Here is a 26,887-nt window from a genome sequence, read left to right as displayed (position 1 = left end):
AAAAATTGTTCAGAGACTTAAAAATAAAAATTTAGAAAAATTTAATGAATAAAAATATGTATAGCCCATATTATATTTCAAGAGTTTTATTAAAAAAAAAATTATTCGCAAATCCTCAACTCAAGAGAAAATATAATTTTATCTAGTCAAACATAATTTTAAAGAAAAAAAAAAGATTTTTATTTGAAACTTGGTAAACATAATTTTGATTTGTTTTTCTTCCCATATTGTTGTGAAAAGTAAGAAGTGGTTCGGTCACATACTCATTTCTTTCTCTGACTCTGAAGTCTGACCCATTGCTTTGCTTTGCTTTGCTTCTCCTTTTTGTAAACTGAAGCAAAGGCTTTGTGTTGTGTTGTGTTGTGTGAGTTATTGTAATGTTGCGAGTGAAGGGAGGGAAAAGACCACCTTGGGTGGGACTTGGAGCTGCGGTGTGGGTTCAGATTGCATCAGGAAATGGTTACACTTTCCCTCTCTATTCTCACTCCTTGAAATCCGTTTTGGGTTTCAACCAGAGCCAGATCACCCTCCTTGGTGTTGCCAATGATATTGGTGAGAATGTTGGCATTCTCCCTGGTCTCGCATGCAACAAGCTCCCTCCTTGGCTCATTCTTTTCATCGGTGCTCTCTTTTCTTTCCTTGGTTTTGGTCTTCTCTGGCTTGCCATCAGTAAAACACTTGATTCCCTTCCTTTCTTCTTGGTAACTTCATCTCTTTTCATCTTTCATATCATGAATTAAATGCTTTTTATTGTTGGAGCATTGACTTAGTTCTGTTTTATTGGTTGTTGGGTATTTGATTTCATTTCATTTCTCATAGACAAACTTGATCCCAGGTTTTGTGGAGACAAAATGAAAGGAGTTATGTTTATGTAGGACCAGACATATCATTAGAGAATAATCATAGTATCCAATATTTTCAATCTTGTCTGAATTTGCGAATCCTTATTTTTTTTTATTCTTATATCCATAAATATCTTTCCAGTGTATTATTTGATCTGTTTAATAATTGCTATAAATAGTAACTTGTTTGTTAAGCTCTGCATTGTATTGAAATGGCCTAGTTAATTATGACCTCTTTCTCTTTCTATCTACGGTGTTGCAGCTATGGTTTGCACTTGCTGTTGCTACCAACAGTTGTGCATGGTTATCTACTGGTATCCTTGTCACCAACATGAGAAATTTCCCTGTCAGCAGAGGCACAGTTGCAGGGATACTGAAAGGTTATGCGGGTCTCAGTGCTGCAGTTTTTACTCAAATTTATAGCGTAGTTTTTCATAATTCTTCATCCAAGTTCCTGTTGTTTCTTGCCATTGGTATTCCTGCTTTTTGTTTCAGCACCATGTTTTTTGTCCGGCCCTGTACTCCTGCTTCTGGTGAAGATTCTGCTGAAAAGGGGCATTTTCTTTTCATCCAAGGTGCTAGTGTTGCCTTGGGTTTGTACATACTTGCAACAACAATACTTGACAACTTTCTCCGCATGAGTGATACTGTGTCGTATGTTTTGTTGGCCGTGATGATTCTCCTTCTCTTGGCTCCACTTGCTATCCCTATAAAGATGACACTGTGTCCCAGAAAAGAATCTGCATCAGAAGCTCCAGAGCAACATATTGGATCTTCAGACTTTCTGACTCAAGATGGCAAAGATAAGATAGAGCCCTTGCTATCTTCTTCATCAGCTAGTGGTCTTGGAAGTTTCATTGATGCTGATGGTTCAGCTGAGGTGGCTATGCTTCTTGCTGAGGGTGAGGGAGCAGTGAGGAAGAAGAGAAGGCCTAAAAGAGGGGAGGATTTTAAGTTTACTGAGGCTCTAGTAAAGGCTGATTTCTGGCTACTGTTTTTTGTTTACTTTGTTGGTGTTGGAACTGGGGTTACTGTTCTTAACAATCTGGCTCAGATAGGCATTGCACAAGGTGTGGAAGATACAACTATCTTGCTCTCACTTTTCAGCTTTTTCAATTTTGTGGGCCGGCTTGGCGGAGGAGTTGTTTCAGAACATTTTGTCAGGTAATTAGTTCTGCTCAGTAAAGTTAAAAATTTTACTCACGCCCATGTATCAGTTAAAATCCTTAGAGATCATTATAATCATTTCGATATTTGGATGCCATGCTACTTTTTGATTAGCACACTACAATGGTTAATCCTAACATTTCTAATTTGTGAAAATAGGTGTTGAAATGTACGTGTTTGCCTTTAGTGTTTAATAGTCATGTTGTAAATCAATCAGAAAGTATTATTAGTATGATTTTAGGTTAGTTATTACCTAGTATAATAAATTGAAAAAGTCAATAAATTCACCATACAGATTGTGATTAAATGATATTTATTGTTATTCATATCATCTAAAAATGAAGTGATGTATAAATAAGGTCCAATTGTTTTGACAATGTGCAGGACAAAAACGATTCCAAGGACAGTTTGGATGACATGCACGCAGATAATTATGATCTTCTTGTACCTTCTGTTTGCCTATGCTATCAATGGAACCCTTTATCCTGCAATAGCAATTCTTGGTATCTGCTATGGCGTGCAATTTTCCATAGTGATTCCCACTGTTTCGGAGCTTTTTGGTTTGAAACACTTTGGTTTACTGATCAACTTCATGTCTTTGGGGAATCCACTCGCTGCATTTCTTTTCTCAGCTCTTCTAGCTGGACGCATATATGACAATGAGGCGGCAAAGCAGCATGGTGTAGGCCTCATTGCTTCAAGTTTTGCATGCATGGGTCCAAATTGTTTCAAGCTCACTTTTTTGACTCTGGCTGGTGTGTGTGTTGCGGGTACCATCTTCAGCATTATCTTGACCATAAGAATTAAGCCCGTTTACCAAATGCTTTATTCCGGGGGTTCTTTTAAGCTACCTCAAACTTCAGGTCACTAAAAAGTGAAGTTGAAGAACAAATAAAGCAGATCACTCCTTAGTTCCTTTTTTAGACAAACATGTTTTAGGTGCTGTTTCCTGGTCTGCCATTATATGCTACATGGCAGATCAACAATCTATTAGGCCAAGAAATGTTGGTTTCACACGTGTGACCCTTTTGTTTTAGTTTGTATAATTAAGTTCAGAATTTTCGTATTTTACTTGTAGAATGCTTGTTTTAGCATGCATGTTTAGTTGGGATATGGTGCTGACCACTAAGAAGTGATAAAGGTAAAGGATCTGATATGTGATCTTTATATACATGGTTGTATGGGAATTAATCCATTAGATGCTTGGAACGATCTCATATTTCAATATGTGTGATGATAATTATACAATTAATGAGCCTCGTATGTGTGTGTATTAGCTATTTTAAATGTGAGATTTTAGTTTTAATTTGCTGAGTCCTGACAGTGATCTTTGGATTATGTTAACACTTTGGACTTTAGTCTCAATTCCTTTGAATGCAGTGTACCTCCCACCGCCCAGATTAATTACTATACGAAGAAACATCAAGTAACCTCAACTTTTATGTTTGTATTTATCACAATAAAAACTTTTTTATTGCACGTCCTACTCATTGAACGAACTTTTTATTTCACCAAGTAGACAAATACATCGTTATAATATAAATAAACTTAATAGTTCATTCATCGACATCTGGGACTGTTAAGAGAAAAGTTAATAAAATATACTAATGTATAAACAAGTGGTTGGAGAACCATAGAGAATGAATACAAGAAAAGCGTTGCTGCAAAACACGACATTTTCATATGATAATTGCTAGATGTTACGTTATATAATCTATAAAATAAGTATAAAAAAAAAAAAAAAAAAAAAAAAAAAAGTGTAAGCGTCACTCACCATCGGACGCCAAAAAAGCAAACACAATCAAAATCAAGTTGGTTTGAGATCTTGAAACAGTGATGGCCAGAGTGCGTGATCATCATCAAAATCCAAATCACCTCTGGGCTTGTTATAAGGACTGCAACCCATTGGGCTCTCAGTTTCAGCCCTTGTGGGTAGTCTTGGGCTTCTATTTACATACAGAGAGGCTGAGATTCTTGGACTCTTAGTAGTGGCTACGAATCTTGCATCGATGGGCCTAGACATCAAAGGGCTTCTATTAATGCTCATCATTCTCTCATGCATCCTTCCATCAAGAGGCCCAGATAGCTTCAAGGCCCTGTTGTTGACCATTTTCTCATGCATATGCATTCTACCACCATCCAAAGGTCCTGAAAGTGCTATGGTTCTGCTTCTGTACATGGGAGGCACAGGTAGAGGCTTATCTTCCTTGAGAATATCCTCACTCCCTTGTTGCTTCCTCACATGTGACCCTTTCACTTTCCCTTCATACCAATTAATCTCAGGTGGTGGTGGCACTGATGTCACAGGCATGGAGGGCATCTTATGATCTTCACGAGAAACAAACCTGTTCATGCACTTTCTTAGGCACTTCTTGATGACCCCAGAGAGCTTCTTATTGGGACGTGATGCTGCTCCTTCTTCCTTCTTCACGAGCTTCAGAATCTCTAGCCTGTGCTTGGCAATTGAGATTCCCATGCTCTGAAGAAACTCGTGGTTGAAAAAGCATGCATCTTCCACTTGAAGCTCGTTGCGGGCAAAGGTGAGGCCATAGTCGTAGATTAAGGAAGGCTCGAGAGTGGTTTTGGATAGCCACGAGAACCAGTCCATAGATGATGGGGTTGTGCCAAAGTGGTAGGATATGCTGAGGTTTGAGGTTGGCATTATGATTTATAAGATAGATAAGGAGGTGTGGAGTGTGGACATTGAGATATGAGAGCTTTGCTTAAATGATAAATGTGGTCGGTATATGCTATTTATTTTCATTTTTGAGACCATTGACACTATTTTTTTATTGATGCTGATGAAATTTGGATGGTAGTTGAGATTGAGAGCGACAACAGCCAATAATTTTGTTGTGTGTAGTTTTTTTGGCATGTTATGGCAAGGATAGTTCACGGGTATTACATAGTAGGGGTTATGAGAATAATATTACAGAAGGTTGGAAAATGGAAATTGGAACCCTCAGTGTTAGAACCTACTTTGCAGACATATTTGTAGGTAAGAACCATTTAGCGGTAGGAAGTAAACATGAATTGGGATAAAAATATGAAATATGAGTGTGTGTTTGTGGTTAGATTAGGACTAATGAAATGGGAGTAACATGGGTTAAAGGCATTGAGGGCCCATGAAATGGGAAGTAGTTAAGGCAAAATCAATTTGGTAACCTACTACCTATTTTGGCGATGGATCGTAATCTAAGAAAAAGTCCAAATGACCCACACCTTGAATGTTGTTGGAGGCTAGAAATTAGCACATACCTGCCACTTTAATTAGGAACAGTAATGCATGAAAGAAAACAAGAGGGGTTAGAGAAGCCATATAAATTGACTTAGAATAACTGTTTTGTTAAGGATCCATCCCATGACGTTCTTCGGTATGGTGCAATGAAGTAATTTGTTGAATGAAGTCACAATTGGTGGGGCAAATGTCCTTCCAAATCATTATTGATGAGAGAAGAAGATCCGATGATAAAATTAACCAAATTGTATCAAGTTGTTTCAGTAGCCGAAGAACACGGCAAGTTACCTGCAGAGTATGCAGTTTAGTATCGTTCAAATCAGTGACATAAATAGGAATAGTTTTGCTCTTAAATGAGAAGACTTTTTCTTTTGCTCTTGATAAAATCGATTGCAATTATATTCTACGAGTTTAATAGATAAAAATCTCTTCAGAATAAATTTAATGTATTTCATTATAAAATAGAATTCAATAAAAAAATTCTCTATGTCATCTAATTATATATTATTATCTGAAATAATTTTTTATTTGCATGAATAGTTGATAGTCTAATCAAATTCAGCTTATGGCTTAACAAATTAGGAGAAGAAACTGAATAAAATATGGCGTATGACTTAACAAAAGAAAGTGAATTAGAAAGTATGGCATGTAAATTTGATGGCTTAGCTGGAGAAGTACGTAAGAAGGTGGGCGAATCACGTGAGATAATAATGGTGAATTGATTGTTAGGCAATTGTGAATGGGGAAAGGAAGGAAGGAAATAAAGGGCGCAGTAGTAGCAGACTTGTAGCAGCTAGTTCCTTTTAATATGTAGACCTATACTACCAGCTTAACATTTCTGCATTAAAATATTTTAACTACAATTACTAGTACATACATACATACTCATAAATACAAATTAAAATTATTCAAGAAAAAAAATTAAATTTAGAGAATATATTACTAGCACTTTTGAGTTCTTCTTATTCATAATGTAAGAGTTTTTATTTTTACGAATTTTCTGTGTAAGAGTTTTTATTTATTTATTTTGGTGTGTGAGAGTTTTTATTTCTAAACCTTAAGTAAATGAGTAATCCATGTTCATATATACTGTAAATATAGCAAGATAATTTTTTACGAAAATGTGCCTTAATTATTATTATAAATTATAGGATAAATTATACTTTATCCTCTTATAGTTTTTCACTCTTTTTTTGTTTCCAAAATATTTCCTATACTTATTTTGTGTTATTTAAGGGTTTGTTTGAATAAATTTCTCCAAAAAAAATCACTTTTAAGAGAAAAAAATAAGAAAAAAGATAAAAAAAATTCTCTATAAACTAAAATTAGTATACATATATATTAATTTGTAGAAATTCTCTCATATATTTTTTTACCAAAAAGTTACAAAATAATTTATGTATAAACTAATTTTAGCTTATAAAAATATTTTATTTATTTATTTATTTATTTTCCAAAAGTGTTTTTTATAACATTTATCCAAACATATTCTAAATCTTCTATTATTATTTTATCACTTGCTTCTTTTATATGTTATAATTAACATCAATTTTTTTCCTTCTTAATTTTAATGGTGACTTCATAGTTATGGTTTAATTGGATAATTGATTTCTCTCTAGTACTTCTATAAGAAAAAAAATAAGAACGAAAAAATAAAATAAATTTTTCTATAAATCAAATTTAATTTAAACAATACATTTTAGAGAAATTAATGAGAGAATTTGTATAAATAAACTTTTATACACAAAGCAATACAAATTTTTACAAGTTTATTTATTATTTTATTTGTCTAGAAAGAAACTTATGGTAGGTGAAGCGATGAAAAAGGGTAAAATTACATAAAAAGAATAAGGATATGCATCGTAAATTATGTAGAGAGTGAAAGAGGATGTTTGTGAAGTGGAATGATCCTATCGAACGAGATGCATGATTGAGAAACGAGAACCACTAAGTTATACATGCAGTCCGAGTCAAAAGACCACATGTTTCCCGCTCCACCCGTACACACCACATCTTGGTCAAACCTTTGTGGAATCCCTTTCCAACGTTTTCTCTCACATCCTCAAATTCCTCCTACCACCTTTTCACTCATATTTCTACATCTACATTCCTCTCTCTCTCTCTCTCTCTCTTTCTCTCTATATATATAATAGTATTCTCACATCAATCTCAATTCAACTGCTACCTTAGCATGTTTTCTTGGGGTAGAAGATTCCAACTGTCTCTGCGGCACACCATAAGCCCGTTCTGCAGCTATTCACAGGGCTTCACCTCATCATCATCGTCGTCGTTTTCATCATCTTCTTCTTCTTCTTCTTCTTTCAGCACCTTTCCTGGGTCCAGACATGGGGACAAGAGGTTCAGAGACTTGCATGTCTTTCTTACATCAATCACTTCTGGGGTTGCCGTTGTTGGCTCCACCTTAGGCTTTTGGTATTGGTCAGCTTTGTCCTCTCCTGGTGATAATTCTCTTCACTCTTTTTCTGATGCTGCCAAGGTGGATCAGCTCCAACAAAACTATGAAACCAAATCCAAGTTCCTATTTAATGGTAACCCTCCTTTTCTCCCATCGTTTACGTTGCATTGCATGTACCATGCTTTATAACATTCATTTTCTCATTTTAGTGCTTAAAATTCTTTTTCTTTTTCAATTTTCCTTGTGATAACATGTTACTATGTTATTAGTCTGAATTATTCACTGATTTTCTCGATAATTAATTTCTATCGAAAAGCGGACTAATAACTTTTGAGGATAACTTGATCAGGTTTTCCCTCAAAACCTTACCAAACATGATACCTTACTGAAGGAAATTGGTCCAGTTTTACCCAGGCTATCTACCTGTTAGTTTTTCAATATCAATTTGCAATGCCAAATGTTTTCTTCTTAATTTAGCATTTAATTCATGGTCATATCGAGTAGATGCACGGGAACTTATATTTTTTATAATGTTATTCAACCAAAACTACTTAGGTAATTTTATAAAATTTTGCATTCTAGAAGCATTAAGGATATACACATAGGATTTTTATAGCTTAATTGTTAACTTATCTGCTTTGCTGGAAATATTTAAATTTGTTGAACTTGTCATTTGATGCAGATGGCTATAGAAGAAGAGTATTCTTCAATTATGAAAAACGAATTCGCTTGCAGAGCCCTCCTGAAAAGGTAATCAATCTTGTCATTATGTGCTAGTATAATGATCAGCCATGTTGTTGTTGTTTGTTTATATTAAAAACCAGCGAATTGTTACTATGGACTATCTCATTATCTGGCTCCATACTTAAGTGCAGATTTTCGACTACTTTGCATCTGTTCGAGCCCCTAGTGGTGAGGTTTTTATGACACCTGCAGATTTGATGCGTGCCATTGTTCCTGTCTTTCCTCCTTCTGAATCAAACCGTATTAGAGAGGGTTATCTAAGAGGGGAGCAGGTTCCTGGCCAGTTGCAGTGTGAGCCTTCACAATTTTTTATGCTCTTTGACACGAACAATGATGGACTCATTTCCTTTGCAGAGTGAGTATCTATTGTCTTTTTTATTTGCTTCAAACTTTTCTGTCATGTCTGTATCTCTCTTTTAAAAGAATAATATGAACCACATTGTTTCCGAGTTTAAGTACTATGTAGTGTGGATAACAGAAACTCTTTTTTATCGACACCAGGTACATCTTTTTTGTTACTCTCCTCAGCATACCAGAGTCCAGCTTTTCAGTGGCATTTAAAATGATTGATACTGACAACAACGGGTAGGAATCTTCTCTTTCCTTCCAGAAAATGTCATCAGCTATATTTTCTAATTATATGAAGCTTTGGCCTTCAGTTTCTTTGATGGAATTTTAAACGAGCTTCGGTTGTGTTGTGCGTACCATCATCAATCCTTATAAATGCTAGTCAATGTCCATAATTTATATATGGATGTTTTTACAATGAAGAAATTTAATATAAATGTCTATCTTTTGTCTACATCACTACAAGTGTTTTCAATTGTTCACATTCTAAAAGCTCAATCATATTAATTGTTTAAGCGATTTTAATATGACATGCTCCCCCTATAGAACTTGGCACTTGACAAGTTGAGCGTGTAAGACATTTGAACATAAATTGAAACAGACTAAAAATGTAGGCAAGATTCAGTTACGACTTACAATATCAAATAGATTGCAGAAATGGATTAGGATTACTAGTCAGATCTGTCTGTAAAAGAATTTGGATTTTTGGTTTTAGATTTTGAGCACCTGACTTTTTTAATTGTTTGGCAAGGGAAATAGACGAGCTAGAATTCAAGAAAGTGATGACCTTGATGCGATCACAAAACAGACAAGGGGCTAACCACAGAGATGGACGACGTCTTGGATCTAAAGTTTCTATAGAAAATGGGGGTCTCTTGGAGTATTTTTTCGGCAAAGATGGAAAGACTTGCTTACAACATGAAAGATTCGTTGAATTCTTAAGGCAGCTTCATGATGAGGTATGTGAGTTGACCATATACTGTCATTGAAATGTTTTAATGGGGTCATTACTCATAAGCCTCAATCATTGCATGAAGTTCTAGGTTCACACCCAATTTTCTGTACATGTGCACAAAAAACAAAAGACTCAGTCAACTTGGTAGCAACTAGAATTCTCTGCTGAAAATTCTACTCAACCAAAATAAGTTGATAACTTTGTAAAATTTTCAATTTAAGTCAAGGTAATTATGAGTACTTGTAGATTGAAATAACCTTGTATGATTAACATTACGTTACTCTTATAATTTGATTTACAGATTTTAAGGTTAGAGTTTTCCCACTATGACTACAATAAAAAAGGAACCATTTCAGCCAAAGATTTCGCTCTGTCCTTGGTTGCATCTGCAGACTTCAATGAGATAAGCAGACTGTTGGATAGGGTCGACGGATTAAACAGCCACCAGCAACTAAGAGACATAAGAATTACATTCAAGGAGTTTCAAGAGTTTGCAGAACTGCGCAAGAAGTTGCAACCCTTCTCTCTGGCCATGTTTAGTTATGGAAAAGTTAACGGGGTGTTGACAAAACCTGATTTTCAGAGAGCAGCATCTCAAGTACTAACACCTCCTTATTGCAAATTGTACACCATTTCGAATCCATGAACATCATCTTATTGTATTATGCTCTAATCATGCAGGTATGTGGCATCTGTATCACAGATAGAGTGGTTGACATAATTTTTTATGTGTTTGATGCTAACAATGATGGAAACTTAAGTGCCAACGAGTTTTTTAAAGTTTTACAAAGAAGGGAAAACCATTCACCACGTTTTGGCTTCGTGAGTTTAATATCTTGCTGGTTGAACTGTGTAAATAACTGTTCATCAGCTAAGCTTCAATTTTGATGGAGTACGTTGATAATCCATCTTCACCCCTCAGAAACTATAGGTGGGTAAGATATGCATCTTGTTACTGTAATGAATTCAACCATATGCAGCAAAATTTAGGGAAAAGGCAGAAGACCCATTCCCGTAGCAATGGAGATTTGCTATGACACTGTCACACCATGACATGGCCGCTGTCTACTCAGAAATGTATAGTGTTCGATTATGTTGTCTAATATCTTCCTTTGGGAGCCAAGTCTACATGTGTTGATATTTGTACATACTCACTCCGGCTACCTTGACTATTAATTTTTGCTTTTCATAGCTTGTCATTATCTGGACATTTTATAACCAGTGTTAATGCTTGTAATATGAGCTAATACTACAGTGACTAAATTAATTATGAAAAGCTCAATTGTACCTCGATGGCTCGATCTTTCTTTCTATCTGCGTATCAGTGTATAAATTCATTGGACTTTTCATTACAAAGTTGCGGAAAGAAACTTAAAAGCAAAGAAGAAAAGATTATTTAATTAATTCCAAGGGTGATTTGACGTCTCAACAAAAGTTCGTGCTTACATGACAGGAACAATAACATACATAAACATGGAATTACGACAACAACTAAGGCCAATCCCAGCCAGATTCTCCAATTTAAAAGAGAGCTTATTGATCTTCCTCATTTCATTACAAATTAAGAGGCAGAATTCCTCTCAACTATCTGGATTAAGCATCCAGGAAGTATTTAACGTGGCACGCAAGTGACACAACTACATATCAAGTTCAACGTGTGACAAGAAAAACCAACTTATTCAATTTGATGAGAGTAGTTTCTATGACAACCCTTTTCTTTGTGGACCTCCACTACAAAAAAGTTGCACTTTTTTGATGATGAGTGAAACAATAATGCTGATTTCATAGACTTGGACGTTTTCTTTGAGAGCTTTGCACTTTGCAGTGTCTTACACATCGACATTAGCAGCGAGCTTTGCTTCACTTCATCCTTATCAACTGCTATTACTTCATGGACGACAACCCTCAGAAGTTGTTAAGAACCGAAAATATGTAGCTGTCAATATACATATCCGAATACCTGTTTTCTTATTAAGATCAAAACAAAAATTGTACTTTACTTCATTGACTAGATCATATGCTGTGTACTAACATTGGTTCCACTAGCAAGCCAATTTTCAAAAATAACTCACGAGTAACACTGTGATGGTACAAATACAAAATCATCCGCACCTGATTCCATCCTCACCCACCACTCATTTTCTCAAGCTCGTCCTACTCAAATGCAAAGCAAGTGCATCTCTCACCCTCACCGCACTCTCATCCCCAACTCCATCAAAAGCCTCTTCCTTTTCAACACAACCCACCTCTTCACCATCCTTCAACTCCACCACCTCATTGCACTCGACAAGAAAATTATGCAGCAAACAGCCAGCAACAACCACAAACGGCAAATACTCAACACACTCCCGCTTCCACTTTCTGGAAGCCGCGAGAAGCCGCCACGTGGCGCGAAGCCTCCGAAACGCGTCCCGTACCAACCCCATCGCACTTTCATGCGCAAAATTGAACGCTCTCTCAGCAGAACCAAAACTATCCTCCTCGTTGACCCTGTTATAAGGCGTCAAAAGCCAAGGCAAAAGGGGAAAACAAGAATCTCCTAAAACATACTGAGGAATCAAACACCCATCCAGGTCACAAGACGGCCCATTCAACAACTCCTTGGATTCCACAACACCGTGATAAAGCTTACTCCGACGAAGAATCGAATCGGGCTTCATCGTACTGGGCCACCCGGCTGAGATATCCAAGAACGTTCCTTTATAGTCGACCAACGCTTGAACCATCAAGCAGTCGTTTTTTTGGGCCTGAATTTGGAACCTTGCGAAGCCTAAAACGCCGAAGCAGTTGGGGAGGGAAGGCGAACTCTGGGAGTGGGAGGGGAGGTGGAGGGTGTCGGCGAGGGCCTTGCAGACGGCGAAGAAGGCGCGGCAGGCGTCGGGCGGGGAGAGGGCGAAGCGGCGGGCGAGGGAGGCGTAGGGGGCGGCGTGGGCGAGGCGGAAGAGGGCGGCGGCGAGGACGCAGTCGGGGGCGGTGTGGGGGAAGGAAGGGGCGAGGGAGGGGGAGAGGAGTGTGAGGAGGTGGGAGAAGGAGGGTTTCGACATGCGGAAGGCGTGGCCCCATCGGGAATCGGAGACGCAGCGGAAACGGCGGAACCAGGAGTCGTTTTGCGGCGGAGGGAGAATGGGGTTGGGTGAGAGGGAGGAGATTAGGGTTTCGAGAAGGAGGGATTGGGAGGGGAGAAGAGTGAGGTCGTTATCGGAGAGGAAGGATTGTGCTGCGTCTGTTACTCGGCAAACCAAAGCGGCGACGTTTTGGTGGTTCCGCTGCTTTCCATTAGGGGCTTTCTTCGCCTTTCGCTTTTTCCCCATGCCGGACTGTTCACTGTTGCTCAACCCCCACTGCTTTCCCTCGCCACTTAATTTCTCTCATCATTCATTTTCTTACATCCATAATTAATTATTTAATGTCGTTAATTACATATAACATCTTAATAACTCACATAATACATTAATAATTATCACACCCTATTAAGTATTAAAAAAAAGGGAGAACTTAGAGGGAATGTGAGTTATTGGAGCATTATAGACAACGAAAATGAATAACTAATGGCGGTGGATTAATAAATACAATCTGAACAAGAGGTTTGTGATAACATACATGTCGAATAAAAGCTTACTTTATTAGAAAATCATTAGAAAAATATAAAAGGAATTAATGAGATTTCTAACATAGATCTTTTCTTAAGTGGAATTCACACATACATATAATTTATTTTTATTTTTTTTAATTTAAATATTTTTATAAATATTTTATTTTTAATTCAACATCTCTCTTTCAATTTTTAAATGAATTCCACAAAAATATTATATTTATACATATCACTAATAATTTATTTATTAATTTAATTTTTTTATTAAGTTATAAATTAAGTTATATTTTTACGTTTCAATTGTGACATTGTCTATAACATTAATAAATATATTATAAATTAAAATTTTAATTATAAAAGATGGAAGCACATACGCTTCTATAAGTTACTGAAATTAAGTATAATGAAAGATCTTATTTAATCAAATCTTCAAAGAAACTTTTAGACTTTAAGAATTCATGTTGCGAATGTCCTAATGCATGATAAACTAACATTTAAGAAATCTTTTAAAAATTACAATTCCTATATATAAGGAATTAATTTACATTTATTATTTAAAAAAAATATTTTACTAAATTGCATCATCTAAATAACTATATGTTAATAATCATCGATGAAACTATATACTCATCTAAGTACTGAAGAGTATGTTAACAAGCTATACTTTTAAAAATGTTTAAGAAAAATTAAAGTTATAACATGTTAATATATTTATTTCTAAAAATATGTTGGTGTGTATGTAGTGAGAAGAGTAAATATGGATCATATAATCTATCATGGATAGTTATATTTAAAAGTTACATAGTTATTAGACTAAATCGTAAATAGAAAAAATAGGAGCAATGATTTTTAATTTATAAAAATAAGGGAGACAAAGTACAAAATAAATTATATGTTTAGAACAATGACTTAAATTTGTAAACGTTTCTTTTTAAATAAATTATTTTTAAAAATCACAATATTTGAATCTTATGATTATTTTTTAACATCTTTTTTCTTTTACTACACAAAAATTTATTTTTATTATTATATTTAAATAAAATTAAATATCTTAAAATAATTTATAAGTAAACATACTCAAACAAAATTTCATTTAAATTATAATCAATTACAACAATAATCGGTTATTCATATAATTGATTATTAAAATAAATTAATGTTCACAATTTTCTCAAACACACTTTGATAATATTTTATTGTAACCATGCATCAACAATTGAATATTAATATTGTTAAATAATATTTTTCTTTAAATTGATTTATCATTAAAAATAAGTCTCATAATTGTTACATATTTATCCTTACTTTTATTTTATCTATTAAAATTATAACCACAATAACATATTTTGAACCTAAACCAATACATACTACTAAAATTTTTTGCCATTACATGTTTAAGTGAATGCATGCCGAGCAAACATTAACCTTCTTTTGAACTAATTAATACTCACATAGATTTACACTCACGTAACATTAAATATTTTTTACCAGTAACTTCTATGCTAAAAGTCACATGAATGACTAACAAGATATATATATTTTTTTGGGTACAGACTAACAAGATATATGGTGCATCATTGATGGATTCGAATAATTTGTTTAAAAGAAAGTTTTGAAAAAGAAAAAAGAAAAAAAACTAAAATCACAGCTTTCTATCCGTCCAATTGTTCTCACCAAAATGAAGCTTATGGCAATTTATAGGAGCCAAATCGCATAACTTTGACATTTTGAATTAAAACCAAATTAACAATGATAACTCACGTATTGTGCAAATGCATCACAAAGAAAATGCCTCGAATTTTAAATGTACATGACCGAAAACAATGACCAGCACAAGTTCCATTTTATTCAGAAAAAATAAAATTACGCAGTGAGATATCTCACCAAACACTGGATCCACGAATAAAAGAAAAAAAATCCTGGTAATCATAATTAAATAAGAATGGGACATGCTCTAATATCTCTATTTAGAAAATTTAATACTTATTTTAATAAAATTCCAACAACATCCAACCGAAGGAGTTATATACATGTTAAATATTTTAATTTAATTAGAATATATTGACATTCTAATGATTTGTTACATTGTTATTCAATGAATTATCATGTAAAATATGAACATGCGCTTGAACATCCTCCACTCTTTAATCCAAGTTAAATGGCTTTATTATGTTTTATCATGTTTTGATTTTTCTTTTTCTAGAAAAAAAAGGTTATTTTAATTTTAATCCATGAAGCTAGTTGTTACATGATGTATTCGTTTCCTTATTATTATTTGACATGATAAAATCACAAAGTCAAGACCTAATTTCTTTTACAACAAGCATTCTCTCTGTGATCCTAAGGCCCTTGAGGTGAGTGACTGATATAATACACATCTAATTTGGCCATTTGACAGAACTTACATAATTTGCTAAAGGCAGTGACACTAAACTCTAATAAAATGCAGGCATCTAGGAATAGACTATTGGTAAGAGCTTAAAATAACTTTGAATAACATCATAGATTCAAAGCTTGAATCTACCATTGTAACTTTGCTCTTCCAAGATTATAAAAATGATTCCTAACACATTTTCTCATTGTGTAAATTTGAACCACTTTCTCTCCATTCAGCTTATTGACAACATTCCAATACTGCAAATAAACATGGTGTGGTGCTACTTTATGATCCGAGACATCAGTTTGTTATCAGAAGCAGGAAAACGTCTCGAAATGGCTAGGGAAGGACTTGAACGTGCTTATGGGAAGCATGCTACATGCCTCAGACTTTTACAGGGAGGTCGCTATCAAGAACTTGCATTGTGATGAGTTCTTACTTCTTTTTCTGCATTGTCCTAGCTATTTCTTGTTCCCTGAAAAATCTCAAGAAGATCCTTAGGCTTCAATTCAAACTAGATTAAATTTTACTTTAGTAATTAATTCTTGACTTCTTTAAGTATATCAGTATTAGGATTTTAATTTTGTTATGAACAATATTTGGACTTTGCATGCAGGCATTTGAGACTGGAGCTGCATGAAGGAGTGGCGGCCTATTATAGTGGTCAATTGGATAGAGCAAAAGCTACACTACTTTCAGCACAAGCAAAATTTGAAAAGGTTAATTGAACTAAAAATTGTGATTCAATATGAGTAAAAAGAAGTCTAAGAACATGTTTGGATATGACGGACTTTTCAGAGTTTATTTATTAAAAACAAAAAAATATTTTTCAATACAAAAATTCTTAAAAGTCTTTATAAATTTGTATCCAAACATGTTTATCATATAAACTTAAAATATTTAAGTTTTATGAGAAATAAAAATTAGTGAACCCCAAGCTGATATACAATTAAGAAGCTAAAACTAAATTGCAAGGATTTAAGCATTACATGTATTCTGTTTCTTTTTATTTTATTTTTTATTTTGGTCTACTTGGAGACAACTTACTTTTTTCTCTAATGCAGCTGCAAGTTTCAGATCAAGCCTTATCACTTGTTATGATACAACTTACTTGGAGACAACTTACTTTTTTCTCTAATCTAAGCTTGAAACAATGCTTGCATTTCTTCTTGTAAATTGGAGTTAAATGCTAATGATCTATGACTATAAAGTTGCTTCCTATCATGCTAAAACTAGTCAAATTTTATACAATTGATTCAGCCAGGTTTGAGAAGGAAGTTGCAGCTGAAGCTCTCAGGATAAATGAGAATGCTTTTCAAAAATCATTGGATGATATTTGACACATCCAGATACTAGTTCTGCTTTACAGGTTCGAATTTACTATCCTATGTGATCTTAGTGAAAGTTTGATATAATTTGAACAAGGTCTTGCTAACTGGTAATCTAAAAACACTGGTTAATTAAAGAATCAATAAGCAACTTTTTTATTAAAAATAACATTAAAGTTACACAGAAGAATGTGCTATGACAATTTTCTATAATTCTTTTCTTCTTTTGATTCCTTAATTAGTGTCCTAAGTTACTGGTTAACATATTTCTTTAAACAATATCTATCACTCCTGACTCACACCAACTTGAATGTTCATATCGAGTCAAGGAAAAGGAAGAGACAAGAACAAGCAAGAGATTATGAAATTGAAATATTTGTGAGGATGGGATTTGAAAGATCAAGAGGTATTAAAGTTATTCAGATTTGCATGGGTGTGTGCATGTCATGTGTGCTAAGATACTTTGGACATAAATTATTGTTTGTAGTGGTTGCTAAATTGAGTCTCTGTCTTTGCTGGAGTCAACGACAGGCACCACTGGGAAATTGGTCACTCCTCTTAAGGAAGAAAATGGTTCTGTTGAGTAATTTTCTATTTAGACATGTCTATGTAACAATGTGGGTGGTATGGATTTAATGACTTGTATTTGACTTTTTATGTTACCAACAACAATAAGGGACAACGCAAAATTTAAACTCTAAAAAGAAACAATCCTAGGAAAAAACACCATATTCAACTTTGACCCAGACCTAATTGCATGTTCTCGTAAATAAAAATAAAAAATAAAAAATGCCCGTAACCTTCAGAGATCACGAGGTAGTGAACGGAACTAATGAGAATATTAATGTTGCTTTTCATGGTATTATTTTGTTTTTGTTATAAATGAGGTCTTTAATGTTTGACCTGTTGTGTAGAGAGAGAATCACAGCTGAAGAAAAAATGACCATATATCACTTGATTATGACTAATGAAATTTTTGGTCTACATTTCATTGCAAGCTGCTTCCAGAAAACATGCACTTCTTACACATATATTTTAATACTATATTAAAATATTAAACACATGATTAACTCTATATTATGAAAAGAGTTAATCATGTGTTTAGCTTACGTAAAATGAATTTTGATTTTAGTTTCATTTTTTTTTAATTTTCTAAAGTTAAAAATAATTGTTTTTGTTCTTTTTTATTGTGTGACATTAGTTAATTGTTTATATATTAAACAAAATATTAAATAATTACTTTTGGTAACAGTTATTACTACTTGTATTATTATATTAATATGTAATACCTTTAATATTTTGTTAAGATACTCAAAATAAATATTATTTACTTATCTTAAAATAAATATTGAGAAATCAAAATTAGTTATTTCAAATTTAAAAAGATGATAATTAAAAAGAATATTTTATAAAGATTAAAATTTATTATTTTATTTTACAGTGACTAAAAATAATTATTTTAAATTTTGGAAAGGTGAAAAACAAAAAAAAACTATAGGATCGAAATTAAAACTTATTTATTTTACAAATATAAAGTAAAAATATATTTAAATTTAATTAAAAAAAAATTCATTTTGGAGGCAAGTCCTGAAATAATATACTTCCAAGATATCCAAGACCACTTACAAACGGGGAAAATACATTATTATCAATAACTGACATTCAAGTGAGAGTAGAATTAATTTTTTTTTAAAGTTAAGTCTCATATTTAAGTTTATTGACGGAAACAAATATAGTTAGGAAAAAAATTTACTAAAAATAATTAATCTAATTCTTTTATAAAGATTAATCATCAATAAAATTAATAAAATATTTTATATCAATAACATGATAAAAAATAAAACTAACATCTACCAACAATAATCACCAAAAGAATGGCAACAGAGAATATAGACGTGAAATATCAAATATATTTTTCTATTATAAATTATAATAATTATTTAATAAAGTGTAATTCTCATTCTCTTCACTCTTTTAATTAGGGATTTTGATATTTTATAACTTATGTGAGAGATGCATTTCAACATTATTTTGGTAATTAGCTTAAATAAAAAAAAAACATACATCTCAAATTCATGAATTTTGACTTTTTTTCGTAAATAAATCATCTATTCTAATTAAGGAGGTGATTCTAGAACATTTCTCAAGCTTGTCATATAGTATGAAACCCTTTCATTCTTGAACATTATTCCTTTGTCGTCTCCTATTTAGTAAAATAGCTTTATTTCGCTCCTTAATTTTAACATTTTTTTTTATCAAATTAATTAAAATATTAATGATGTAAAAGCTGTCATTTAATAATCATATATCATTGTGTTCATTAAGTTTGTTAAGATATACAAAAATATTTCTATTAAATATATATATATATATATATATATATATATATATATAATTATATTTATAATAGATGAAAATTTATTTTATTTGAATTTGCTATTCTAATTATCCATTATTATGATTTTCTACTAATTGTAAACTCACGAATTAGGATGATCATGATTCATGAGCAGTTTCGTACACAAACAAAAATAGTCTTAAAAAAATGTGAATTTACATTACTCTTAAAAGATTTATCTATGTGATGTACAAGTGTCTGATGTTGTAATAGGCCCATCTCATAATGGTTGAGACAATAAAACAATATGAACAACCAAGATTGTTTTTGTATAGACCCATAAATTCAAAAGAAAGAGATAAAAAAAAGAAGCATGGGACACTCAAAGAAAACTTTCTTAAATTAGATATCTATTGAGAAAAATTGTCGACAGAAACAACCTCATCAGCTCATTTAACTATATATGAACTAGGTAAGACCAAATAAAAGATAACAAGCTATCTAATTTTTAGACAAACAATAAATTAATTTTAAAATAATTTTCTAAATTAACTAAAAAATAATATTAACTTTTTGAAACATCAACAAACTATACAACAAAATCTTGCTTATTTTGTTTTAGTTTAATCTAATTATGTATGAAATAGAAAGATTTAATTTATATTTTTGCGAGATTCCTTGCTTGAGAGTTGAGATTTTTATTTATATATAATTACCCAATCACCTATTACCTGTCTCCACCTTTGTATAAGCAAATTTAAGCCCAACCATGTGTATCCTTAAAGAAAAAGGAACAAGATTCTATTCTGTTGCAGATAAATTGCAGAATGTAGAATTTTTGTAAAAGATTACTTGCTGTGTAGTTTTTCTGATTCTTTGTTTCTTAACTGAATGAAGAACTCAGGATTATAACTAAACTTGTTGCTTTAGGTACAAGCAAGCATTGACGTACACAGTACACTCACGCAGACACCTCACAGAACAAAATCAATTTTCTTAATTCAGATTTGTTAGAGATGTCCTATATAATTATACGACTAAATATAATTTTAAAAGCTCATGTAAAGTAACAATGAAGATTTTGCTGAAATTTTTAGACAAGTATTTACCATTAAAATTATATTTCCTATTTTTTATTATTTAATTACCCAAATGTGATAAAAACCCACAGAAACATTGTTACCAGATATATCACTTTACTCACATGCTTTTCTACTTTTCTTATCTTTCCGTGTTTGGGTTGGGACTTGGGACCATCCAAAGTTTATCTTTATCCACCAACCAATCTGTGTCTCTCCCTCTTTTTGCCACCGCTTAATATTTTATCCATAAAATAAAATTTAATTAAAAGAAAGGAAGGAATTTCAGAAAGTGTTGTGTCCACCAAGTCACCAACGTGTTGGTAATCTCAACCAGCAAATGTAAAATTTTTATTAGACATCTTTTATGTATTCTTTTCAAAAAAAAATAATTTATTGCATGTGAAGAGTCAAATTCAAACTCTAGACATTAAGAGCCCTAAATAGTTCATTTTGTATCAATTAATATTAATAAGTCAATTTTTTTTCATAAATATAATTTGTACAGTATTTCAAAGTTGATAATTAAAAATTAATATAATATAATTTTTATTTTATAAAAATAATTCATATAATATTTTAAAATTGATAATTAAAAACTAATATAATATATTTTTTGCTGATTAAATATTATTTTAATACAGATAAAAATCAAATTTTAAAATACTAGATTGCTTAAGAGATGTGTTAGGTTTGTTAAACATTAATTTTTATATGGGTGGGTAACTCTATCACTTTATTCAATTATTCTTATATTTTTGTTATAATTTTAACTTTTTTTTTTCCCAACTTGTATCCGTTTGCTTGTTTTTCTACCTTGTTATCTTCTGCTACATTGTTTTGTATTTGTTTTTATTTAATTTATCACCCTTGCCACCTGTCTGTGTCACAATGGCTATTTCGTTGTGAGCATATTTTGTCATTTTTTATACTAATTTTCATTATTAGGGCCCGAAAATTTACCCTTAAAATAAACCGTACACAATTGCGTTTATAGTTGAAATAGGTCGGCAACTGTTTAATAATCTTTTAAATTCAATGATCGTATACTATAATGATTCAACTATCAAGAAGCCTTCAACTAACTACATATCTAAATGTGACAAAATTGAGTATCACTAAATGATGTAATGGTCTTTTTTTTGTCTGAAAATCATACTAAAGTTGGATGAGAATTATGTGAAATCGTTAATGCTAATTAAAAATTGAACGAGGAAAAGAACAATCGTACGCTTTATGTGAAAGGCCAACTTCTTATGTTGTTGTCGCTTCCGATGATTATGAAGATGTTCGATTAATGGTTACTAGTTCATTAGCAACATATAGGATGGGACCCACCAGATAATAATAAAAGAATAAGAAAAATTAAAATATATCGGCATGGGATTTCAGAATCTTAGTTCAGTTAAGAAGCTCACGTTATGTGATTTTTGTCCAATGTTTTTGTGGCGTTAACGTCAAGAATGTGAAAAACCATTCTTCCACATTACAAAAGGACAGCAACAACACCAACACCACTTTGTTTTCTTCCATTTCAAACTTCCTTGCTGTTTCATCGAGTTCGGGTTTTCCTTCCAAAGCTTGAAGCTTTCTCCCATAATCTGTCACCCAGATAAGTGTATCTCTCTTCCTAAATTCTGGGGTTTTGTTTCGACTTGAATCCCAGTTGGGTTGTCCATGTCCCTCTCTGGAATAGGGTTTTTGTTGGCATAAACAAGTCCTGATTCAGAGGGAAGGACACGTTTGTGTTGAATATGTTACTCGAGCCATTATGGTAAGAGAAAAATTTTAGATTTCGTCCTTCAACTTTCACTTGGGCTTCATATAGGCTATGTATGTTCTATTTATGAAGCTGTTCAACTTGGTTATGATAAAATAAAATGCTTGTTTGTTGTATCTAGTCCATCATTTCCTAGGTTTTGAATACTTCCATGTTAATTATATCTAGAGTTAATTCAGATTGAATTGTCTGTATATTTCTTTTCCTTTTTGGAAGGATTTTTAATTGGTTATCTTGTGGTTTTGGTTTGACTGGATTGAACTTTGAGTAGTGTGGTGTAAGAGAAGTTGTTGTTGGAAACTTTGGATTAGTTTTCTTACTGTTGGATTGTTGGGTTGAAAATGGGGAAGAAAAAGAAGCAGGTAGGAGAAATAAGGGAGGATGGTAAAGTGGGAGATAGTGGCCCCGGAGCATATGACAATGATACTATGGTATTTATATCCATGTCTCAAGAATTGAAGAATGAGGGGAACAAGCTGTTCCAAAAGAGGGATCTTGAAGGGGCTCTGCTGAAATATGAGAAAGCCCTCAAGTTGCTTCCGAAAAATCATATTGATGTGTCCTATCTACGTAGCAACATGGCTGCATGTTACATGCAAATGGGACTCAGTGAGTTCCCTAGGGCTATACATGAATGTGATTTGGCTCTTGAGGTAACTCCGAAATATAGTAAAGCTCTGTTGAAGAGGGCAAGGTGCTATGAGGCTTTAAATAGGCTCGATTTAGCTCTGAGAGATGTCACCACTGTTGTGAAGATGGAGCCAAATAATCTCATGGCATTGGAGATCTTAGAAAAGGTGAAAAATGTTCTTGAGGAGAAAGGGTTGAGAGTAGATGATACAATAATTGAGTTGTCTCCTGATTATGTTGAACCTCCTAATGCTTTGCCTCCAGAAAAGGTATTGAAAGAGAAGACACGCAAGAAGAAGGCCAATAGAGAGGAAGAGAAAGCTCCTGATGAGAAAATTCTAGAAAAGCAAACTGAGGAGAAATTTGAGGAGAAGAAGGCTGAGGGTGGGGGCAGTGTTATAGTTGTAGAGAAGAAGATCAATGCGTCCAAGAAGAAGAAGGCCAAGGAAAAAATTGACGAGAAGAAGGCCGAAATCAAGGAAGTTATTGAGGAAAGAAGTAATGGTAGAAGGGAAGATGTTCCTAAGAAAACAGCTAAACTTATTTTTGGTGATGATATAAGATGCACTGAAATTCCATTTAATTGTAGCCTTTTCCAGTTAAGAGAAGTTATTTATGATCGATTCCCAAGCCTAGGAGCTGTTCTTGTCAAATACAGAGACCAAGAAGGTGACTTGGTCACGATCACTTCTGATGATGAATTAAGGTGGGCTGAAACAGAATCTCATGGTTCTATGCGGCTGTACATCGTAGAAGCTACTCCTGAGCAGGATCTACTTTTTGAGAAACTTAAAGTAAAGGTGGGGAAAATGGTTAGCATTAATGGTGCATCTGAGAATGGTTGTGTGGGAAAAGCAAAGGAAATTGTTGGTTCTTCTTGCATTGAGGATTGGATAATTCAGTTTGCCAAGCTGTTCAAGAACCATGTTGGGTTTGAATCTGACAGATATTTGGATTTTCATGAACTTGGGATGAAGCTCTATTCTGAGGCTTTGGAGGAGACTGTTACAAGTGAAGAAGCACAAGGCCTATTTGACATGGCAGGTGATAAGTTCCAAGAGATGACTGCTCTTGCATTGTTCAACTGGGGAAATGTGCATATGTCTAGGGCAAGGAAGAAAGTATATTTCAGAGAAGATTCTTCTAAAGAGCAACTATGTGAACAAATCAAAAGTTCATATGAATGGGCACTGGAAGAATATTCAAAAGCAGGAGAAAAATATGAAGCAGCCATTAAGATTAAGTCAGATTTTCATGAAGGCTTCCTGGCACTAGGGCTGCAGCAGTTTGAGCAAGCAAAACTTTCTTGGTATCATGCACTCAGTGGTAATGTAGATTTGCTGACATGGCCTTCCACTGAGGTTCTTCATCTTTACAACAATGCGGAGGAAAATATGGAGAAAGGAATGCAGATGTGGGAAGAATCAGAAAAGCAGAACTTGAGTAAAACATTTGAATCAAATGATGTTAAAGTACATTTGCAAAACACGGGGTTGGATGGGATTTTGAAAAATGTATCCTTAGATGAACTTGCCGCACAGGAGACACATATGAGGTCTCAAATAAACCTCCTATGGGGTACCATGCTATATGAACGCTCAATTGTTGAATTCAAATTAGGGCTACCAATATGGCATGAATCTCTTGAAGTGGCAATCAATAAGTTTGAACTTGCAGGAGCTTCTCCAACAGATATAGCTGTAATTTTGAAGAATCACTGTTCAAATGATACTGCAGTAGATGGTATGTTTTCAAGCTAATTAGAAACTTTTAGCTATGTAGATATAATGATATATATTCATGTGTTAACTTTTTCACTGACAGGTCTTGCCTTCAAAATTGATGAAATAGTACAGGCATGGAATGAGATGTACAAAGCTAAAAAGTGGCAGGGTGGAGTTCCATCATTTCGTTTGGAACCCTTGTTTAGAAGGCGAGTTTCAAAAATTTATCATGCCTTTGAGCTTGCATGAGTTGCCTGTTTTTCTTCTAGTACTTGAAGAGTGACAGAGCCAACAGTCACTTGGGCTGCTTCTGTGCCTGAAATGCTATTATCATCGGAAGGTAACCGAGAAGAGAATCTTCAACCATACTAATAATGTTCATTCTGTTTATGTTCTTTAAGTAGTGGATCATTTGGTTGTCTATAACATATAATGATATAGTCGAGTAGTTTACATATCTATTGTGTTGAAAGAGTTTATGACTGCATCTTGCGATAGTGTCTTATAGATTTGAGCTTCTATTAGTAGCTTTAGAAATCATTGGCATCTGTCTAAAATGTTTTGGTGCAAATGGTTTCACTTTTTACTTGCTTAAACTTTTGTAGAGCAGTATCTTCAAAATTCATTTTACATGCACAAGTTATTCAGTATATCCATTACTTGGTAACAGTAGAAAATGGTTGTTAGAGGTTTTAGATTGTATTTCTAATAAATATGCTCTTTAAGTTCATGCAAAATACAAGTCTATATGATTCTAGAAAGTAATACGTGAAATGTTTTAAGATGTTATATGATAAATGAGTTGAGATTGCTTCATCTTACCCTGCATATTTTGGCAAAACTGATTTTTGCGGAAAAAAGCAGGTTTCGTAGAACTACTTTTTACTTCCATTAGATCTAATAAATATGTTTATATTCCAAAGTCGACATTTTCTATTTTCATTTTTAAGTTTTCATATTTGAGAAACATGTTTGGCTGCTATTATTTCAGTAAACACCTTTATGCGTCTTTCTCAACATAGTGTGGCCATGACACATCTTTGTTGCCATTGGCACCATCACGACAATGGAAAACTCCATGACTAGTCACCATTTGCAATGGTGACTATTATTTTAGGTATTGGTTATCTTCTAATGAATGATATCATGAATAATGCTGCCAATTTGTACTGCTGTCATTGTTTATGGCTCTATTTGTTATAGTAGAGGAACCAATTATTAAATGCTAGATAAATTTAAGTTTACTGATCTGAACCTAAAATTGCATGTTTGAAGTGATTTTCACTACTCCACTGCAACTTAATGATCACAGAGCAAGCTTTAGTTATGTACATGATTCCCATTGCTTAACTATATTATTTACCATCCATGAATCCTTTCTATGATATGATTCCCTTGTTCATAATATTATTATTGTCATCTTTGATGACAACCTTTGTTTGTCTATGCTGCAGGTTATTGTTGCTACTTAAGAATTTGGGTTCAATATTATACTTGAAGAAATTTTTCTTTTGATGGCGTTTGCATTTCCTAGAACGCAAGAATCTACAAGTTCCATTACACATTGGGAAGATGGCGTAGCAGGAATTGCCTTTTACTTAGTTTCTGCCTTTGCTCATTTTGCCTTCCCTTTAATTATTAGATTTCTAGTGCTATAGGATGTTGAATTTGTACCAAAAGCAGCGGAAGATACATGTTCTTTTTTCTTCTGTTATTTATCCATTTGTAAGTTGCCACTACTCTTTGTTCTTTGTTGGGTTAGTCTCTTTCTGAATGAGTTTTGCACGTACTAGACTAGAGTATTAAGCTTACCGGGTTGTAATGCATTCTACATAAAATATCATAGATATGTTTTAAACTTCTTTAACGTGTAGATTTTATTTCTTATCGATACATGGTATTGATGAAGGTGATAATTTAAACTAATTGACTCAGAATAATACAGTGGTCCCAGCAAGTTTACTCTTTGAATCAGATTTATCTGCTTAGTTACTACTTACTAGTTGGAAGGCGTGCTACACGACTGGCATCGAGTAAAACAATCACGAACATTATAACAGGATGATGTTATTTACGCTCAGTTGAAATACTTATCTGCTCAAGGCCAAGACATGATACGATGATAAAACAATAAAATGAAACATAAAATATAGAATGCGTCTCACAAACACAAACACCAGTAGCCACTACAGCAAAGCCATCATAGTTAGAGTCTGGGATCAAAGAGCATTAGAAGATGAAACTGAAAAACAAACGCTTTCGGATACTAAATAGTCTCGCCCGAGAAAAAAATATCCCCATAAAAAAGTTGCACACAGGACCCGCTGGC

The 26,887-nt window shown here is 33.4% G+C and overlaps 5 protein-coding genes across 7 annotated transcripts; 3 read left to right on the top strand and 2 right to left on the bottom strand.

The window, feature by feature from the left end:
• Positions 1-220: 220 nt before the first annotated feature.
• On the top strand, positions 221-3,257 carry LOC109808848 (protein NUCLEAR FUSION DEFECTIVE 4). The gene is made up of 3 exons (XM_020372006.3): positions 221-701; positions 1,105-2,006; positions 2,394-3,257. The coding sequence occupies exons 1-3, from the start codon at positions 378-380 to the stop codon at positions 2,878-2,880; spliced, it is 1,713 nt and encodes a 570-aa protein (XP_020227595.1). The 5' UTR covers positions 221-377; the 3' UTR covers positions 2,881-3,257.
• Positions 3,258-3,537: 280 nt separating this feature from the next.
• Positions 3,538-5,074, bottom strand: LOC109809661 (uncharacterized). Its single transcript, XM_020373032.3, has one exon. The coding sequence runs from the start codon at positions 4,669-4,671 to the stop codon at positions 3,817-3,819; it is 855 nt and encodes a 284-aa protein (XP_020228621.1). The 5' UTR covers positions 4,672-5,074; the 3' UTR covers positions 3,538-3,816.
• A 2,289-nt stretch (positions 5,075-7,363) lies between these two features.
• On the top strand, positions 7,364-11,021 carry LOC109809229 (calcium uptake protein, mitochondrial). Its single transcript, XM_020372478.3, has 7 exons — positions 7,364-7,796; positions 8,346-8,413; positions 8,539-8,762; positions 8,909-8,992; positions 9,507-9,714; positions 10,012-10,308; positions 10,392-11,021. The coding sequence occupies exons 1-7, from the start codon at positions 7,439-7,441 to the stop codon at positions 10,596-10,598; spliced, it is 1,446 nt and encodes a 481-aa protein (XP_020228067.1). The 5' UTR covers positions 7,364-7,438; the 3' UTR covers positions 10,599-11,021.
• Positions 11,022-11,081: 60 nt separating this feature from the next.
• Positions 11,082-13,213, bottom strand: LOC109808426 (LOW protein: nuclease-like protein). The gene has a single exon (XM_020371429.3). The coding sequence runs from the start codon at positions 13,019-13,021 to the stop codon at positions 11,846-11,848; it is 1,176 nt and encodes a 391-aa protein (XP_020227018.2). The 5' UTR covers positions 13,022-13,213; the 3' UTR covers positions 11,082-11,845.
• Positions 13,214-21,820: 8,607 nt separating this feature from the next.
• Positions 21,821-26,425, top strand: LOC109808071 (protein PHOX1). Of its 3 annotated transcripts, none has more exons than XM_020370893.3 (4): positions 21,821-22,198; positions 22,476-24,577; positions 24,659-24,898; positions 26,013-26,425. In XM_020370893.3, the coding sequence occupies exons 2-3, from the start codon at positions 22,546-22,548 to the stop codon at positions 24,805-24,807; spliced, it is 2,181 nt and encodes a 726-aa protein (XP_020226482.1). In that variant the 5' UTR covers positions 21,821-22,198; positions 22,476-22,545; the 3' UTR covers positions 24,808-24,898; positions 26,013-26,425. The 3 variants fall into 3 exon arrangements, with proteins under 3 accessions (XP_020226482.1, XP_020226481.1, XP_082931766.1); XM_020370892.3 differs by adding an exon at positions 25,550-25,675 and having other exon boundaries at positions 21,821-24,577; XM_083075640.1 differs by having other exon boundaries at positions 21,821-24,577.
• Positions 26,426-26,887: the final 462 nt, after the last annotated feature.

Source organism: Cajanus cajan, chromosome 5, assembly GCF_000230855.2.
Source record: "Cajanus cajan strain Asha chromosome 5, NIPB_CcT2T_4, whole genome shotgun sequence".
Taxonomy (NCBI): domain Eukaryota; kingdom Viridiplantae; phylum Streptophyta; class Magnoliopsida; order Fabales; family Fabaceae; genus Cajanus; species Cajanus cajan.
Note: the sequence above shows the minus strand (reverse complement) of the source record. Positions and strands in the feature narration are given on the sequence as shown.

Coding starts and splice junctions, on each gene's coding strand:
- LOC109808848 (XM_020372006.3), top strand. CDS start 378: ATGTTGCGAGTGAAGGGAGGGAAAAGACCACCTTGGGTGGGACTTGGA. Junction 702..1,104: donor ATTCCCTTCCTTTCTTCTTG/GTAACTTCATCT, acceptor ACGGTGTTGCAG/CTATGGTTTGCACTTGCTGT. Junction 2,007..2,393: donor GTTTCAGAACATTTTGTCAG/GTAATTAGTTCT, acceptor GACAATGTGCAG/GACAAAAACGATTCCAAGGA.
- LOC109808426 (XM_020371429.3), bottom strand. CDS start 13,021: ATGGGGAAAAAGCGAAAGGCGAAGAAAGCCCCTAATGGAAAGCAGCGG.
- LOC109809661 (XM_020373032.3), bottom strand. CDS start 4,671: ATGCCAACCTCAAACCTCAGCATATCCTACCACTTTGGCACAACCCCA.
- LOC109808071 (XM_020370893.3), top strand. CDS start 22,546: ATGGGGAAGAAAAAGAAGCAGGTAGGAGAAATAAGGGAGGATGGTAAA. Junction 24,578..24,658: donor AAATGATACTGCAGTAGATG/GTATGTTTTCAA, acceptor TTTCACTGACAG/GTCTTGCCTTCAAAATTGAT.
- LOC109809229 (XM_020372478.3), top strand. CDS start 7,439: ATGTTTTCTTGGGGTAGAAGATTCCAACTGTCTCTGCGGCACACCATA. Junction 8,763..8,908: donor GGACTCATTTCCTTTGCAGA/GTGAGTATCTAT, acceptor TATCGACACCAG/GTACATCTTTTTTGTTACTC. Junction 9,715..10,011: donor TAAGGCAGCTTCATGATGAG/GTATGTGAGTTG, acceptor TTTGATTTACAG/ATTTTAAGGTTAGAGTTTTC.